At 46.3% G+C, this 18,893-nt stretch overlaps 1 protein-coding gene across 2 annotated transcripts in view; it reads left to right on the top strand.

The window, feature by feature from the left end:
- Positions 1-18,893, top strand: part of SVOP (SV2 related protein) — an 85,391-nt gene that overhangs the window by 18,988 nt on the left and 47,510 nt on the right. For both annotated transcript variants that reach the window (XR_009566348.1, XM_030860634.2), the window contains exons 2-6: positions 1,555-1,715; positions 4,117-4,202; positions 5,648-5,746; positions 10,153-10,224; positions 16,545-16,669. Coding sequence is in view for 1 of the 2 variants with exons in the window: in XM_030860634.2 (XP_030716494.1) it covers positions 1,555-1,715; positions 4,117-4,202; positions 5,648-5,746; positions 10,153-10,224; positions 16,545-16,669 (543 nt within the window). In the remaining variant the exon portion in view is untranslated. The remainder of the gene's footprint in view (positions 1-1,554; positions 1,716-4,116; positions 4,203-5,647; positions 5,747-10,152; positions 10,225-16,544; positions 16,670-18,893) is intronic.

Below are 18,893 nucleotides of genomic sequence, written 5' to 3'. Positions count from 1 at the left end.
CCAACCTAATAGAGCTGTCGTGCAGAGCGAGTGCATGGAAAGCAACACCTAGAACGAGGCACAGGTGCTGCTAGACGGTGGTGGGCGTGGTGGAGAGTGCAGTGGTGGTAGTGGATGGGATGGAGTGTTTGCTCCAAGCTTCAATCCCAGCCGATCCGCCTGCAAACCCTGTGCTCTGCGCTCTGCTGCGTATTTCCAACACAAGATGAGATTAACAGCTGGAGCTGCCCAAGCCCAGCCTTGCCATCAAACGAAGTTTCAGGTATTTACGAAACTGCCGTGATTTCATCTGTCTTTTCTCCAAATTCACAAGCAGGGAATGTTCCCCAGCCTTCTGGAATCTGAAGATTTACCCTTTCTATGCCAGAGTACCAGTTATTCTTGGTGAAATGTATGGAATAATGCAATAATTAATTGATGATGATGTTGATAGCCATACTTTTTACTTAGAAATGTCTCCATTTTTACCTTTTAAAAACGTTGCCCATATTTGCCCTCCAGTCCCTCATCAGCCCTCTGCCCTTCATGCCCATGTCATCGCAGACTCCGTTTTTCAAAGCTCTGGGAGAAATGGGCATTACTCATTCCATATGACTCTCTCCTGGGAGGGTAGGGACTCATCTCTCCTGTTGCTGCCGTCACCCTGAAACTCACCACAGGGCTGGCAGAGAGCAGGAGTTTTGTGTTTGGGGGTGAGGAAGTTGGAGGAGACTTGTATTTTTGCCTCTGAGTCCCAGATTAAGAAGTTGCTGCTCAGAAAAGTCAAGGCGTTTTCCAGAGTAACAAGAAGCAGCACAGTGTGAAGGAATGTATTGTGTTGAGAGTGGAGTCCACGGGGTCTCAAACTCAAATGCCTACAGAGCCAGACAAAGGGGACAAAGTGCCAAGTGAGTGGAACACAGAGCAAGTATAAAGATAAGTGGCAGGAGACTGTCAGGGCTGGAGGTTATTTGGAGAGGACAAGACTGTGGTCACCTGTGCATCGTGTGTCCCATCTAGCCCTGGTCTAGCCACGTTGGTCCCTTATTAGAATGTGTGCCCCAGATGGCCAGATATTCTACTTTGAAAGAGATGTCGGGAATCTGGATTTTTATGTGAATTCTCCTAATTTTAAAACATTGGCATCCACTTTAAATTAAAAAAAAAGTACTGTGTGGGCAACTTTTGGTGGGCATAATGTTACCCTTAGGTGACCAAATTGTTACTTCCATTAGATATAGATAGAGGAACGTAAATTCTGAAACACATGTACTTCCAACCAGTTTTTAGGTCTAGCGCAAGGATATCCTCATTCACATAACTTACCATGTGAACAGGGCTCCCCCTGGAGTTGTGCAGTGCCCAACCCATCCAACTGTGCTAGGCAGCCCTTAAAGTTGTCACCCTCCCCACAGTCCAGCTCAACAGAAATGCCCACCCCCACCTCTCCTCCACCCATTCAACTCTCTGGACCATGAGAGAAAGCTTGTCACCTGTCTTGGACACAACAGCTATACTGCAAGGCCGTTGAGGAGGAGTTCTAGCCATCATGACCAGATTTGCTCTGTCCTCTAGGGTGGTGAAATTCCGTCGCACAGGCGAGAGTGCAAGGTCAGAGGACGACACGGCTTCGGGAGAGCATGAGGTCCAGATTGAAGGGGTCCGTGCAGGCCTAGAGGCCGTCGAGCTGGATGATGGGGCAGCTGTGCCTAAGGAGTTTGCCAATCCCACTGACGGTGAGGGGACCCTGAATTTGGGGCGTCGGCCCAGGCCACAGTCAGGGGCTCTGAGGTACCAGGGTTGCCTCTCCAGGTGGTATGCTCAGAGGGATCTTGTGAAGGGGCAGGTAGGAGGGCCTGGAGGCCAGGGGTGACACTGGAAGTGTGGGGCTGGACCTACATGGCTTTCTTCAGCAGGCAAGGTTATATCATAATCCCTGACAGTCAACAACATTGACTAACACTTCGCTGAGGATGGCAGCCACAATGATGATGATGGTGATGGTGATAGAGATGATAATGATGATGAGGATGAGATGGAGATGGTGACGGTGATGATGATGGTGATAGAGATGATGATGATGATGATGATGATGATGATGATGCTAGAGATGATGATTGTGCTGATGATAATGTAATGATGATGGTGGCAATGGTGATTGTGAAGATGACAGTAGTGATTAGAGCAGCAGACACAGGCTGAGCATTTACTCTGTGCCAGGCACTGTTCTAAGCACTTTACACATATTACCCATTTAATCTTCACAACAGTTCCCATTGGAAGTATTACGATTATCTTTCCCATTTTCCAGGAGAGGACACGGAAGTACAGAAGGTTAAGTGTCTTGCCCAGGGTCACACAGCTAGAACTTAGCCAAGCTGGATTTACACCCAGGAAATCTGGCCTCAGAGCCCACATTCCTACCCATGACCCTGTGCTCCCTCTGAATACAGATGGTCAAACAAGAGACTTGAAGCCGTGCTAGGGGACCTGGTCTCCCCTCACCACCTGACGATGCTGATGGATGAAAACATTCTATGCATTCCTGAGAGCGATTCCCAACAAGAGAGAGGATTAATGGCTTGAGCCCAAGGCCTGTTGTTGGCAGATCTAAGGAGGCAATGACTGGGGAGGAAGGGGAGGCAGAGGTTAGAAGCAGTGGCTTCAGGCTCGGGCTGATCTGGGCTCAGTTCCCAGAGCTCAGTGTGCCAGCTACGTTAACAGTGGGCAAGATCGTGTCCTCCTCTGTAAAATGGGGCTAAGACTGAGCCTTAACTAGTAGTTGTGACAGGGAGTAAATGAGATAATGTACATCAAGGTCTTAGGGCAGTGCCTGGCCCACAGGGAGCACTCCATAAAGACACCATTATATTATTACTATTACTGCTCTTATTATTGATGATGTTATAGAACTCACTCTGCTTTCTCCTCAGTATTTTTACTGAAGGAAACCAGACCCTGCTGGGGTGATAAACACCAGCTCCTACTTCTAGAGAAAATTATGATTGCTATAAGGGGCCCATGATTGAAATTCTAATAAGATGACAACTCCCAGCAGAGGCTGATGAGATCCTCAGAGGCCCCACAAGAAGGCCACCCAGTATGCTCCTTTAGTATTTTTATTTTTTAGTTAACTTTTTATTTTGGACTTTTTTTTTTTTTTTTTTGGCCTTGCTGTGCAGCATGCGGGACCTTAGTTCCCCGACCAGGGATTGAACCTGTGCCCCCTGCATTGGGAGCGCAGAGTCTTAACCACTGGACTGTCAGGGAAGTCCCTGGATTATTTTAAATTTACAGAAAATTTGCAAAGATAGCACAGAGAGTTCTCGTATACTCTTTTTGTCTTTCTCAAAATCTTTTTTGTCTGTTTGTTATTTTTTCATATACTCTTCATGCAGCTTCCCCTAAAGTTAACATCTTACTTAACCATGGCACACTTGTCAAAACTAAGAAATTAACACCGGTGCAATACTATCCAGGAAACTCCAGACTTCATTCAGATTTCACCAGTTTTCCCAGCAGTGCTGTTACAGGAACCAGTCCAGCACACCACATTGCATTTAGTCTTTTCGTCTTTCTCAAAACACTTATGAGCTTCTAAATTATATCCTTATTTTTTTCTGAGTATACAAATAATATGTGTTTATTTAGGAAGCATTCAGACATGATCGAAATGTACAAAAGAGTGAATGCTGACAGATAACCCTGTCGACAGTCTGTGGACACTTAATCTTGCTTCCCGTGGTCCATCTTGCTTTGTTTTCTTAAAATTAGCAATATATACTGTATGCATCTTTCTATATCTGCCCATTTTTAAACAGATGGGTTGTATTTCATAATGTAGATATATAAACATTTAAATATAATATATAAAATAATTTAACCAATTCCCTGTTGATAGACATTCTGGGTTGTCCAGTTTTTCCTTTTGTAGAAACAGTGTTGCATTGGACTTTGCAGCAAGATATACCTTCATGCTTGCTGGAAGATTTTTCTAGGATAAGTTCTAGAAGCAGCATACACTGCCTTTAAAGAGCTTGGCCAGGGAACCCCCCCGCCCCCCACCCAGGCCCCACACACTAGGACAACTGCGAGATGCACTGACTCCTTCCTCCACCTCCCCCTTCTCCTTCCCAGATACTTTCATGGTGGAAGATGCGGTGGAAGCCATTGGTTTTGGAAAATTTCAATGGAAGCTCTCTGTTCTCACCGGCTTGGCTTGGGCAAGTATCTCTGGGGACAGTGACCTCACCTTCAGTTTCCAAGGAACACCTGTGCTGCTCAACTGGCTTTCCATGGTCTACATGGAAGGACACAGCTCCTTCCACATAGAGCCTTTGCTTGAATCAGCAGAGTTTGGGTTGAGTGACCCTGGGTGATAATGAAGGTCTGGGGGTTGGGGGCTGCGGAGGTTAGGTGTGGTTGACAGTTGCCCTCAAGGAGAAGTTGAAGCTTCTGGTTAATTAAGTGGTTCTCAACCCTTTGAGGCTCAGGGCTTCTATAAGATTCTGATGTCATCTGTGAGGCTCACCCTAGAAAAACATGCACAGATCAAAATGTGCCTTTGTTTTAAGGGGCTCATGAGCCCTCGTCAAACTCCCTTAATCTACCTAAAGCAAATAATGCATCTGGACCGTTAATACAATTGAAATTGATTTTTGTGACTCGTGCAAGACTGAGATTTAACTACATAGTTTTCCAAACAGTCATCAATTTCCCCACATCATTTTTCCCACTGATTTGCAGAGCCGCCTTTATCATCCACCACATTCCCACAGCTACATGGGTTTGCTTCTTGACTCTCATTTCTGTGCCATTGCTCTGTCTGTTTAATCCAGTAAAGGTACCACTATATTTAATTACCAGGGCTTCCCAGCATGTTTTAATAATGTTAAAAGGTCACTCATTAACTATACTGACAATTCTACATGAACGATGACCAAAGAGAAACTAGTTTTTAATTGAGCTATAAGAGAAAAAGGTCATTGTCTCTCTACCTCTATAAAAATGTTTTTGTGATTTTCAAAATATGATATCTTACCACTTCATTCGGGGAGTGCCCCTAAGTTTTTCCAAACACGGGAGAACACACACACACAAAGAATGTTGAATGTCTAGTTGTCAATTCCTGCATGGCACCACACTGTTTTAACTACTGGAGCTTTCAGTGTTTTTTTTTTTTTTTTTTAACATCTTTATTGGGGTATAATTGCTTTACAATGGTGTGTTAGTTTCTGCTGTATAACAAAGTGAATCAGTTATACATATACATATGTTCCCATATCTCTTCCCTCTTGCATCTCCCTCCCTCCCACCCTCCCTATCCCACCCTTCCAGGCGGTGCTTTGTTTCAGTGTGTTTTTAAAAGTTAATTTATCTATTGTATTTTTGACCGCTCTGCAGTGGCATGCGGGATCGGCCTGCAGGATCTTACTTCCCCGCCCTGGTCAAACCCGTGCCCCCTGCATTGGGAGGGTGGAGTCTTAACCACTGGACCTCCAGGGAAGTCCCAACTTTCAGTGTGTTTTGATGTGTGATAGGGCACCCAGCAGAAGGTAGAAGAGGGATTTTTGTACACACTCGCTTGGGGTCGTGGACTTGGTGAGGGGCCAGCCGTCCCCGGCCCGGGCAGCATCCTGGCCTCATGATGTTTGCTTGTTCCCTGCAGATGGCCGACGCCATGGAGATGATGATCCTGAGCATCCTTGCGCCGCAGCTGCACTGCGAGTGGCGGCTGCCCAGCTGGCAGGTGGCGTTGCTGACCTCGGTAGGCAGCCCAGCAGCTCTTTCCTGTTGTGCACATTTCTGGTCCCCCCGGGGGGAGGGGTGGTTTCTGTAGGATGTCCCCCTCCTCCTTCGGCTGCCAAGGACTCAACAGAAAAGACTTAAACCCTGAATGGAAACACCATTACCTCAGATTCCTCCTGCCTTGTCCATCTCACGTATCCTGGCAGCTTTGCAGCCAACTCTAACCTCTCCTGGGGGTTCCAGCTACCTGAGGGCCCCAGATATCCTGCTCAATTGCCAGGAAGCTGGAACGCGCCTGATCGTATCACTTAAACCTTATAAGCCTCACTCTTCCAAAAAGGAGATGCCAGTTCCTCCCACATGAGGGTGACTTGAGGATTGGAAACAACATAGTACATGTTCAATAAATTGTAGGAGCTGCTGCTCCCTGGAACTAAGGCTTGGAGGAGCATGAGTCAGACGCTTAATTTTTGTCAGAGATAGTTCAACGGCAATCTTCTAAAAGGGAGGGGAATGGCCAGGCTGGATAAGAGGATAAAAATAATGATACCCACAAAAGCTAATGTTTATCGAGCATTTACAGTGCAAATGGCTTTATATACACTGTATACAATATATGTGCAATATACATTGTGCTTTTTAATCCTCACAATGCTATGAGGTAGGTACTATTATGAGCTGAGGAAGATGAGTGCAGAGAGGTTAAGTCACTCACAAAAGGTCACACAGCCTAGCTAGTGGCAGAGTCATTGCTGACTAGGAATGCCTCCCAGAATGCTATTTTTCTACGGACAACTGTTCTAGAATGGCCTGAGTGCCTTTGGCCTTTGGCAACAAGGCAATAAGGAACTTCATAAGCGCATGCATCTGGATTTTTGTGGTTTAGTTACCTTGAGATGTGTGACCTTGAATGAGACACTTTCGGCTCTATTTCATCATCTGCAAAATAGGGGTGATAACGCCTGTTTGACTTCGGATGGTCAACAAAACCCCTAGAGTGCCTAGCCCATGGTAGAGGTCGGGTAGACGATACTTCTTTCTTATATTCCTCATTCTCACTAATACCTCCTAAGGAATAATCACAGGTCTGTGTTTTTGTGATGCGAGGCCTTTTTGATCCCTTGTCATTGGTTCCTAACAGCCACCATTTATCAACGAGCACTTATATGCCAGCATCTGTGCTAGGGGTTTTCCATGCTTTACCTCTTTAACCCTCTCAACCTATGAAAGAGGTGCTGTTATTACTCCTCCCATTTCTACAGATAAGGACACTAAGTCTCAGACAGGTGCGATGACTTGCCCAAACTCACACAGCCTATCAGAGGCAGAGGCAGGATTGAAATCAAGACCAGGCAGACTCAGAGCCCCTGCCCCCAGCTTACTGCCCTGGATCACTTTCCTATGGTATCAGGTTTGGACTCATGGGCTAGTAAAGCAGTGAAGTTCCATGGCCAAGTTTTCTTCAGAAAAGTTAGGGCACTGCAAGAGCTGCTTCAGCTGCATAAAGTACATAAGAAGGATGAGACTGACCATCGTTGCTGTCACAGGCAATACTGTGTGAGATTACCGTAATTACTGTGATATATAACCAGTACTCTGCGGTGCCTAGGTCTCCCCTGGGAGAGTGAGAATGGGGGAAAACGGGTGTTTACAGGGATGCTTGACTCTTTCGGGATGTAAGGATATCATTTAGCACATGACTAAGGCCACACTTTACCCCAAGACAGTAATCATCAAACACTTTTGCTCTTGCTAATCTAGAAAAGAATTGTGTAAAAACTATGCAGCCCCCAGGAGTCTCACAAGTTTTTAAATTGACGTTAAAACTTTAAAATTATAGTTGCAGCTTATATAATTTCTGGAGTATTTAAATATTAAAAGTTCAAATTAAATTTTCATATCACTCTTTTCATTTTTTATTTTTTAAAAATTTATTTACTTATTTATCTATTTATTTATTTTTGGCTGCGTCAGGTCTCCGTTGCTGCGTGTGGGCTTCTTCTAGTTGCGGCGAGCGCAGGCTGCTCATTGTTGTGGTGTGTGGGCTTCTCATTGCGGTGGCTTCTCGTGTTGCGGAGCATGGCTCTAGGCGCGCAGGTTTCAGTAGTTGTGGCTCACGGGCTCTAGAGCGCAGGCTCGGTAGCGCACGAGCTTAGCTGTTTGGCGTCATGTGGGATCTTCCCAGACCAGGGCTCAAACCCATGTCCCCTGCACTGGCAGGCAGATTCTTAACCACTGTGCCACCAGGGGAGTCCCATATCACTCTTTTTAATGTGTCCAATGGAATTGAAATATTTATCTGCTACCCACCATCACCTGTGTAAAAATAACATGAATAAGCTCTTCAGAAGAATTTGGAAATTTTGCATTGTTTTGTTTTCTTCTTGAACTGGTATTTTCATTCCATTTCTCCATATAATTTTATCTTAATGTAATGTTTTATTATGCTTGAAAGTACTTCATTTGTCACCCTATCATAGTTTTTGTGACATTTTAAGTTATTGTTTTTAATTTTCTGAGATCATAAGGTTCTGAGTATTAACATTTTTCTCCTGCAGTAAGTTATCATGATAATTTTTAGTAATAAACAACAGATCAAAACAAGATAGAATTAATTTTGATAAATAATTGCTAAACATAAGTCACCTTATCAGGAACACACCTCTTCATGAGGGCTACGGAGTGTTTCCCAATTATGTCATGCATTCTTGAATCATTACTTATTGCTAAAATGAGACAGGGTTCAGCCACTAGGCTACTCCTACTTTTCATATTTATTGAATGGATACGAATATGAAAGGCTTTGTTCACATATAAAAACTTTGGGGGGAGGAAACTGAAGGAGTTTTGTAATAACTCAATAAACTAATGCCACTTGATGTTTTTCAACAACTTCCAAGTTTCGTGCTGAAGAGCACACAGCAGTCGTTTATGAAAAATTATTTTTAGTGATCTAATTTGCTGACAGCTTGATTAGGCTCTCCTGCAATTTGGTTAAAAATAATAAAATGGGGCTTCCCTGGTGGCGCAGTGGTTGAGAGTCCGCCTGCCGATGCAGGGGACGCGGGTTCGTGCCCCGGTCCGGGAGGATCCCACATGCTGCGGAGCGGCTGGGCCCGTGAGCCATGGCCGCTGAGCCTGCGCGTCCGGAGCCTGTGCTCCGCAGCGGGAGAGGCCACAGCAGTGAGAGGCCCGCGTACCGCAAAAAAAAAATAAATAAATAAAATAAAAAATAATAATAATAAAATTGAATTGGAATCAAGATGACTTGCGAAAGGATTTGTAACTGTCATTGGTGTCCTTTTGGAGGCATCCTGGAGGGTTTAACCTCAAAGCAATGTACGGTGAGGTGCATTGGGAGGATGCGGTAGGGAGAAGTGGGGGAGGGGTGGTTGAGAAAGGGAGGAGGGAACTGGTGAGACCCCTAACCTGTTCTCAGGAAAGAATCTGTATGGAAGTTGAGGACCTGGAAATGAATTCTTTTAAAACTATCCAAATCTGCTTCTCCCTTGGAACACCTCTGTGTAGCCTGTTTGGAGCCCTCTGCTCTAGGCCATGCCTGGAGGAATGCTTTTGGGTTCAGACCACACTAAGCAGTGCCATTCCCGTCTCTGGGCCTCGGTGGCCTTATATGTAAACTGGGGATAATAATAGTACCCACTCCTTAGGGCTGCTGTGAGAATTAGGTAAGACATATGTAAAAAGCATTCAGTGTGGTGTCTGACACTTGGTGAGTGCTCTGGAAAGGATAGAACAGTGAAGAGAGCTCTAGTCGTCCTGTTTGGGTTTAAGACCTGTCTCTACCCTCTCCTACCTGGGATAAGAGCAGGTTTCTTAAAACTTCTAAACCTCAAGCTACCCATCTATAAAATGGGTATGAGCATTTATAACCCATCTGCTCTGATCAAGGGTTAACAACAGAACAAGGACTTTGCCCAGCACACAGTGAGCACTCCATGGTTGCTGTCTCTTGCTAATGGCTTACAACTCCCATCCTCACCTCCTGTCTCCTGTTTTCATATCCTCCAAACTCTACCTTGCAACCTTTAACATTTTTTTAGCCATAAGACATTTCTTGGGTTTGGTGAGAAATTGGTAAAATACTAGCTCTGCAGCCATGCAGCCTGATTCCAGCCCAGGCTGCATCACCACTTGTGTGACCCAGGCCATGTGACCTCCCCTCTCTGAGTCTCTGTTTCCTCATCTGTGAAATGGGGATAATAATAGCACCCGCCCCATAGGATTGTTGTGAGGCTTAAACAGTAACATGAAGCATGTAGACTAGTATTTGCATCTCAACACGTTCTCAGTAAAGCTTGCTTCATTCTTATTACAGGAGTGTGACGTCACACTTTCAATTTGGTGTTTCCTTTCTCCACGGTGCTCTGTGTCATTATCTAACAGAAACTGTCTTTGCCCACACAGGTGGTCTTTGTCGGCATGATGTCCAGTTCTACCCTCTGGGGAAACATCTCAGACCAGTATGGCAGGAAAACAGTAAGGCACCTTCTCCTAAGCTCGTGTCCTCTGGGTTTTCTTTGTGATGGCATTGACAAAGTAGCAAAACTTATGCTGACTGAGCATTTGGTGGGGGTCTAATTAATTCAGGGATACACTGAAGGGCAAAGAGAAGATGTTGCTCTGAGGCTGTGGACTCTTGAAATCACATATCCCTAGTGGGACCCAAGGATGTGCATTTCAGAACGTAGAAGATGCTGGTGGTGCCCACCCCCATCCCCTTGGCGCTCAATCTGTCTGTGCCACAGTTTCCTCGTCTGTCAATGGTATAATAATAGTCTTCCCCATAGGGCCGTTATGGGGAGTAAATGACCCTTGTGACAGAAAGCTTTTGACACAGAGGAAATGTTTCTTCAATTTCCATTATCCTTCCTATTTGCCAAGCTCACGGTGCCAATACATGGCAAGGCCAGTGTTAAAATGCAGGTGCATCTGGCTCCAGAGTTCACATCCATCACCTTGACCTTGGCTGCTGGGAGACATCACTGAACGATTCCCTGGAATTCAGTTGATTAGTTGAACATTCATCCACCCCAAATAGATGAAGCCTGGAGGGGGCTGCCTGCAGAGGGTTCCTCCAGATCTCCTGAGCAGCTTGCTAAATACCACACCCAACATAAAGCTGGCGTGACCGGAGAGAGAGCGAGAAAGCGCCGCCAGATTGAAGAGCCTCCTTCTCCCCAGCATGGAATTCTGGCCCAACCTCGTGGAGGATGGATCCGGCTCTAATTATAAAGCTTCCCCAGAACTCCTCCAGGACCAGCAGGCGAGCCAGACAGCTGGCGAGTCTTGGCAAGCTCGGAGAACCTCCTCTTAGCTCCCTGATCTTCCTTGGCTCAGCTGGGAGGTTTCTGTGAGGGCGTCTGCTGCGTGACTTTGCAGGAGGATCACATGTGGGGTTAGGACTCGGTGGAACGCTTTTTTTTTTTTTTTTTTTGCGGTACGCGGGCCTCTCACCGTTGTGGCCTCTTCCGTTGCAGAGCACAGGCTCCAGACGCACAGGCTCAGCGGCCATGGCTCACGGGCCCAGCTGCTCCGCGGCATGTAGGATCTTCCTGGACCGGGGCACGAACCCGTGTTCCCTGCATCGGCAGGCGGACTCTCAACCACTGCGCCACCAGGGAAGCCCCGAGAATGCTTTGATTCCTACAGAAGTTTATACAGCCTGGGGGCTTGTGGCAGCCGCAGAAAGGAAGGGCGACTGTGGGTGTGTGACCTTGCGCAGATGGAGATAAACGCATCCAGGTTCATAACGTAGCGCCCCCTGTCGAGTGAGGTAACCTTGAGACAGCTGCTTTACCTCTCTGAGCCTGTTTTCCCATCGGCAAAATAGGGTTGACAACAGTAGGAGCTCAAAGGATTGCTGGGAGGATTAAATAAGAAAATGTAGGGCTTCCCTGGTGGCGCAGTGGTTGAGAGTCCGCCTGCCGATGCAGGGGACGCGGGTTCATGCCCTGGTCCGGGAAGATCCCACATGCCACGGAGCGGCTGGGCCCGTGGGCCACGGCCGCTGAGCCTGTGCTTCCAGAGCCTGTGCTCCGCAGCGGGAGAGGCCACAATGGTGAGAGGCCCGCGTACCGAAAAAAAAAAAGAAAATGTATATAATACACTTACAACAGTATTTACAGATGCATGGTTAGCCCGTGATTAATGGTAACTACTTTTGGTTGGGACTCGAAAAAAAAAGATTTAGAATGTGATCAGGTCATCCTCTAGTTCAAAGGCTACAGGACCACGTTATCTCTAAGGAGGAAAAGGAGGTGGCTGGCAGGCACTGGGCCTCTCTTTTCAATATTTTGAAGATCCTCGGGTTTCCTTGCCTGTGACTATTTTCCTTGTGCTTGAGAAAGATTGGAGAGTACCAGGGGACTTGAGCCAGACAGTCCTGCAGGAGACTGAGCAATGCTCATGGCGATGATATCAGCATGCTCCTTTGGGGTTGCAGGCCTGGCATCCAAGTGGCAGCAAGATGAAAGCCTTTCCAGGCTCCAGGTGGCAAACAGGTGGGCCATGAGCCAAATGTGGCCCCCAGATGTGTATGATTTATCCCATGCAATGCTTTATGGGATTTTGAATCAGTTGCCTCCGTTTCAAAAATCACATATTTTTGCATAAAAGTAAAAAGAGGCGTGGGTGTTTGGAAAGCTGCGTTATCCGGCAGCTTGGGATCCACACTCTGTGATGTTAGCTTTCGTCTGGAGCTGAGGCTGGCAAGGCAGGGCAAGTTCCCTTTCATTCACCCAGGCCCACCTGTCCTCGCTGCATTTACACCTGCATCATGTGTGTATGTTCTCTGCCAGGGGTAATGGGGAGCCGTCAAAGGTCCTGGAGGAGGGGAGTGGCTCATTCAAGTACAGCTTCGGGCATTGGACATCCTGGCTCCAGTTTTGACTCTGCTGATCCTGAACGAATCACTCAGCTCCGTCGGCCCTCAACGTGCTGATCATAAAGTGGTCATGAAAATAACGTCTTTCCACAGGCCACTGTGAGGATCCAGTGTAATGATGGGGCTGCGATTTAAGAAATGCAAATGGAAGTTCCATGAAGTCAGAGACTCTGGCTGTCATGTGGCCTGCCCTAGCCCAGGACAAAGCCAAGTGCTTAGCAAGCAGTAGGCTGTCAATGTGTGCAGAGTGAATGGATGAATGAATGAATAATGTATATTAGGACCTCAACTGCCAGGCACACAACAGGTGCTCAATACATGTATAGTGAACAAATGAGTGAATGAGTGAATGATACATTTCAGTACCTCTAGTGCTGGGCACACAGCAGGTGTTCGATGCCTGTGTATTGAATAATATATATCAGTATCTCTAAGTGTCTGGTATACTGCAGTCACTCAATACATGCTGATTGTTGAATGAATAACTGAATCAGCAAATTAATGAATGTATAATATCTATCCATCTATCTCTAGAGCCTGGTATACAGAGGATGCTTAATAAATATGGAAGGAAGAAAGGAAGGGAGGGAGGGAGGAAGGGAGGGAGGGGTAACAATCTAAAAGGCAGAACAGATGTTAGGTAGAATGACAACTGTAGGTCATGAGAAGCCCAAAGGACATTTCTGCAGAGTCCCCAAGCAGTGCTTAGATGGGGCTTGTTGGCACTGCCGGTGCCTTTGCAATAGCTATAACAGTACTTCCAAACGGTTGCTGAGTCCTCATTTTCTGGGCAGCTGGAAAGCCCTGGCATAGGCGGGCAAATGCAGAGCCAGCTATACCCTGCTATGACCTGACAGGACAGATCAGCCTGCTTGTCTTTGCTGCCTGGTATCGGGGCACCCGGTGACCTCACTGGGATAGCACGGTTGCCGGGCAGCCCCGTGAGAGAGGCTTGGCTGCCATGTGCCAGTCTGGGTGCCCTCCTCTCTCCCCTCTCCTCTTCTCCTGCTGTTTTCCTTCTGTTCTTTTATTTTCTCTGCTGCTAATGATGTCTTGTTACTGATTCAAGACTCGTTGGGTTCCAAGAAAGAAAATCCCTATTAAGTTAGCTTAAGCCAAAAGAAAGGAACCAAGTATATGTGTGGCAGGTACCAATATCATAGCCCTGGGTTTAGGGGAACAGAAAGGTTGCTTTATTATTTATTAATTATTATTGTTATTCATGATTACAATAGATCCAGGTTTTCCTGGGCTTGAATAATTCCTGCTCCACCTGTTCTCTTATATACTTAATGTCTCTCTTTATATCAACCTTTTTTAAAATCCTCAAATGCATGTTTTTTGAAAAGGAAACTTGATAGAGAGTCTTAAATGGGAAATCAATAGCAACTGCACTAAATAGGAAGTATCTGCAAAAATAAATACAAAGAAAACAATGTTATAAAATTCTAGCTGGGGGACTTCCCTGGTGGCGCAGTGGTTAAGAATCTGCCTGCCAATGCAGGGGACACGGGTTCAAGCTCTGGTCCGGGAAGATCCCACATGGTGTGGAGCAACTAAGCCCCTGAGCCACAACTACTGAGCCTGCGCTCTAGAGCCCGCGAGCCACAACTACTGAGCCCTTGTACCACAACTATTGAAACCCACGCGCCTAGAGCCCGTGCTCCGCAATAAGAGAAGCCACCGCAATAAGAAGCCCACACGCCACAACGAAGAGTAGCCCCTGCTCGCGTCAACTAGAGAAAGCCCATGCGCAGCAACGAAGACCCAACACAGCCCAAAATAAATAAATAAATTAATTAATTGAAAAAAAATTCTAGCTGGTATGGTTGCCCCACTGCCCTCTCTGTTAAAGTGAGAGATTAGCAGATGTTTAAAAAGGTGTTAAAGACAGACCAGCTGGGTTAAGAATCCACCTGCCAACGCAGGGAACATGGGTTCAAGCTCTGGTCCGGGAAGATCCCACATGCCGTAGAACAGCTAAGCCCATGAGCCACAACTACTGAAGCCTGCGCGAATAGAGCCCTTGCTCCGCACAAGAGAAGCCACCGCAGTGAGAAGCCCGCGCACCACAGCGAAGAGTAGCCCCCGCTCGCCGCAACTGGAGAAAGCCGGCGGGCAGCAACGGAGACCCAATGTAGCCAAAAATAAATAAATAAATTTAGAAAAGAAAGGCAGACCAGCACCACATGGATACTTCCTCTTGGGCGTAATCAGACAAGTGAAGGTTCAAATGAAAAGGAGATCGCCTGCTTGCAAGGTGATGCAAAGTTATTTAAAACATCCTCTCTTCCACCTAAAATTGTTTTCTAAAAGACCTGAAATCGTCTGGTAGACCTCCACATTCCCGCTCTAGTCCCTTTTAATTCATTTTCATTTTAAAGCTAAAATTAGTATGTCTCACGCTTTCTCCCTGAAGCATGGGGGTATGGGCAGCTGGCAGAAGGGTGAGCTCAACCCCACAGATTTAGGAAGAGTGCTGCCGAGGGAGGTCTGCCCAGACCTCATGTGGCGGGTCTAAAATTCATGTTAAATTTGCATTCTACTCCATAGTACATTTGGTGTTGGTTGTGTTATAAAAACTCTATTTTCAATTACATTCACCCTTCATTTTTTCTCAGTCTCTAAGGGTAATTGACGCTCCAGGAATATGTACCAGGTTTGTCCTGCAGTACTGTGTTCCTAGGTGGTTTTCAACCCTATCAAATACAATGTCTTTTTGTTTTGGGCTGCACCACGCGACTTGCGGGATCTTAGTTCCCTGACCAGGGATCGAACGTGGGGCATGGCAGTGAAAGCACTGGGTCCTAACCACTGGACTGCCAGGGAATTCCCTACAGTGTCCCCTTTATTTAAAAAAATTATAAAATTTTTAATAGTGCCCCTAATAATCCAGAAATAATTTCAAAGATAAAATAACCTAGCTGCTTACACAGTTTTAAAAAAGAAGTCAGGGACTTCCCTGGTGGTCCAGTGGTTGGGACTTCATGCTTTCACTGCCAGAGGCCGGGGTTCAATCCTTGGCCAGAGAACTAAGATCCCGCAAGCCTCGCGGCGTGGCCAAAAAAATTAAATAAAAAAATAAAAATAATAAAAAAGAAGTCAGTTATAATGCTCTAACTATGATACAAGGGAGAAAATTTTTAAAGGAGGTAATTAATAAATTTACTTTCAATATGCAAATATTCACACACAACTCTGCCTAAATCCTAAAAGGAAGTAGTTACTATTTGCCCCAATTATAAATAAGTTTGGATTTAATGGAATCTTGTCAGTGCTTTTTCTTTATATCTGACGTTTTGAAATAAGATTCAGATCAATCTATTCATAGATACATATAGAAGCCCTGTAAATGCAGACAGATGCCGAAGTGTTCCCTCAGTCACTCAACTATCACACGCAGCGTTGCCATTGGCAACACGGTTTTCTGAAATGATGAACCATTTTGTAAAATTCTGGGTAAAACAAAGTGTATCCTCCTTTGATTTACCTAGAAGTTGCATTCCTGAAAAATTACATGACCCACCTTCCAAAATCCTGTTTATATGTAAACTAGAGTGAAGATCTAGGCGCTGATAACCATAAACAGTTTTCGACTGCACGATGGTCGGGTGGGAAGTTTGATTCGAGCTGGTGCAGGACACAGGATAAGTCTTTATTAGGTCTCAAGCGCTGTGAGACGTCTAACATCTCTGGGATGTATCTGTTAAATGCCAATCATTGGGACAACCAAGAATGACCCACAGTTTTCCCCCACACCCCTCAGGGTGGGTGCCACCCATGCAGAGAACCCCGGGCATCCCCTTGGCTGTGTGGCTCACCCTTTACCATGACCCTGTTGGTGACTTTGAACATGTGCAGGGGACATGTGACCTGGAGATGCTGAGAAGCCCTGTGTCTTCCTTCTCCGCAGGGGCTGAAGATCAGTGTGCTCTGGACCCTGTACTATGGCATCCTCAGTGCTTTCGCGCCCGTGTACAGCTGGATCCTGGTGCTCCGGGGCCTGGTGGGCTTCGGGATCGGAGGGGTCCCCCAGTCGTAAGTAAAGACCCAGCTCTGGCCACCCAGCCAGGCAGCCAGCCAACTATGTTCATGGCCTCAGAGGGATGCAAAGATGGTACATACACTAGGGCTTCTGGTATCCAGGGGCTCTGGATGGAGCCAGAGAATGGTGTCATTGTCAGTATTATAATGATTACCAACAGCAAAAGCAACACGGTAGCTGGAAGGTCGTAGATGTGAAATGATAATAAAGATAATAGAGCTAGCATTGATTGGACGTTTCTCTTTGACACAGCACAGCAGCCCCAGAAGATGTTGCGGGGGCGTATTGAATTAGTGCAGTCTCCACTTTACAGCTGAGAAAACTGAGTCTCAGCGGGTGAAATCATTTGCCCAAGTCACACAGGCTGCAGGTGGAACTAAGAACCTGAGTCTGTCCGCCTGTAACATCTGTGCCCTTAACTATACTGCGTGCTGCCTCTTACCCTCTTCTAACCTAACCAGGAGGCAGGGGATGGGGCTAATTATCTGTAAGTTATGTGTTATTTTGTTGTTGCTGTTGTTAAGATGCTGAGAGTAGTCAGACTTGTAGGAAGAGGTCACTGTCTCCTGGGAGACTGGGGAATCCTGAAGCAGAGGTTGGCAGGTGGTGGCAGGTGGACCGAATCTGACCTGATTACTGGGTCTCTAAATAAAGTTTTATTGGAACAGCCGCACCATACATTTATGTATTATCTATGCCTGTTTTCATGCTACAGCAACAGAGTTGAGTTGTCTCAGTAGAGACTGTATGGCCTGCAAACCTGACATATTTACTATTCAGCCCTTCATAGAAAAAGTGTGTTTAGGAATTCTCTGGCGGTCCAGTGGTTAGGACTCTGCGCTTTCACTGCCGAGGGCCTGGGTTCCATCCCTAGTTGGGGAACTAAGATCCTGAAAGCGGCAGTGTGGCCAAAAAAAAAAAAAAAAAAAAGTGTGTTGACCCCACTCTCAAGGATGATGATTAATAGCCAATATTTAGTGTTTATTAAGGAGCAGGTGCTGTTCTAAACAGTTTGCCCAGATTGTCTCATTTAATCCCCCAAATTTCCCTATGAGGTAGATTCCATTATTAACCCCATTTTACAGATAAAGAAACTGAGGCACAGAGAGGTAAAGTAACTTGCCCCAGGTGACACAGCTACAAGAGGCAGAGTTGGAATCTGAACCCACTCCCTCTAACTGCAGAGCCTGGGCTCTAACCATTGCATTTTACTGCCTTGCTATGAAGGATTAAAAGGATTTGGAAAGACCCAGAGGAGACTGGGGAAGATGTAGGATATCTCATAGGAAGGGAATTTCATGAAAAGAGGAAGCCATAGCTGAGTCTGAGGGAGGCTAATGGTCCAGTTCAGGTAGCTTAGGCTGAGATACATGAGAATTGAAAACTGAGATGGGACAGATAGACCGGGGCAAGCTTCTTAAAGGTCTTGAATCCCAGGCCAAAGGGATCGTCTATAGACAGTGGGGAGCCACTGAAAGTTCTTGAGCAGGAGAGGTACTTTAAAAGTATTAATCTGGCAGTGGTGGGTTGGACAGGTTGGAGATAAGGAACGCTACTGCAATAATTGAGGAAAATTTTGCACAAGGACCAGGTGGTTTCTTTCTAGTTTATTCATTCATTCAACCAATATTTCTTGAGCTTCTGCTATGACGTGGGCCAGTGCTACGTCCTGGGGGTACAGCAGTGAGCCAAACAGGCACGGTTACTGTTACAGGCTGGCGTCCTGGGAAACAGACTGAGATAGAGATTTGTGTGCAAGAGGGGGCCAGGATCAACACCTATAAGGGAGTGAGAAAAACGGGCACAGGCAGAGGGAGAAGCTGAGTGGCAATGCGATTGTAACAGCTGATGGGGGCCTCAGCCAATCCTGTAGGGGTTCGGAAGCTGAGATGGCTTTTTAGGGTTGTTCCAAATTGAGGCCTGGGGGCTGGGCCTTTGTACCCACACATCAGCCACCTTGGATGTGGGCTGTCCGCAAGGAGGGAACATGACCTTGGGGAAGTCAGCTATTTTTGGCCAAGGCAATTCCTGCAAGGGCCTCAATTCTGAGCTCTTAGCAGGCAGTACTCCTGGTCATTCCAGAGGGACCGTATGCCTCAGCCCTGAAGGGGGAATCCAGGCGCTGCATCACAGCATCCACTACAGTCCATTCCCTGGACCCTTTGGATGTGCTCGCATCGTATGATAAGTTCACCCCGTCTGGGAACAGCTCCTCCA

This window comes from Globicephala melas, chromosome 13 (assembly GCF_963455315.2).
Source record: "Globicephala melas chromosome 13, mGloMel1.2, whole genome shotgun sequence".
Lineage (NCBI taxonomy): Eukaryota > Metazoa > Chordata > Mammalia > Artiodactyla > Delphinidae > Globicephala > Globicephala melas.
The sequence above is the reverse complement of the archived record's forward strand: the minus strand, read 5'-3'. Positions and strand labels throughout refer to the sequence as shown.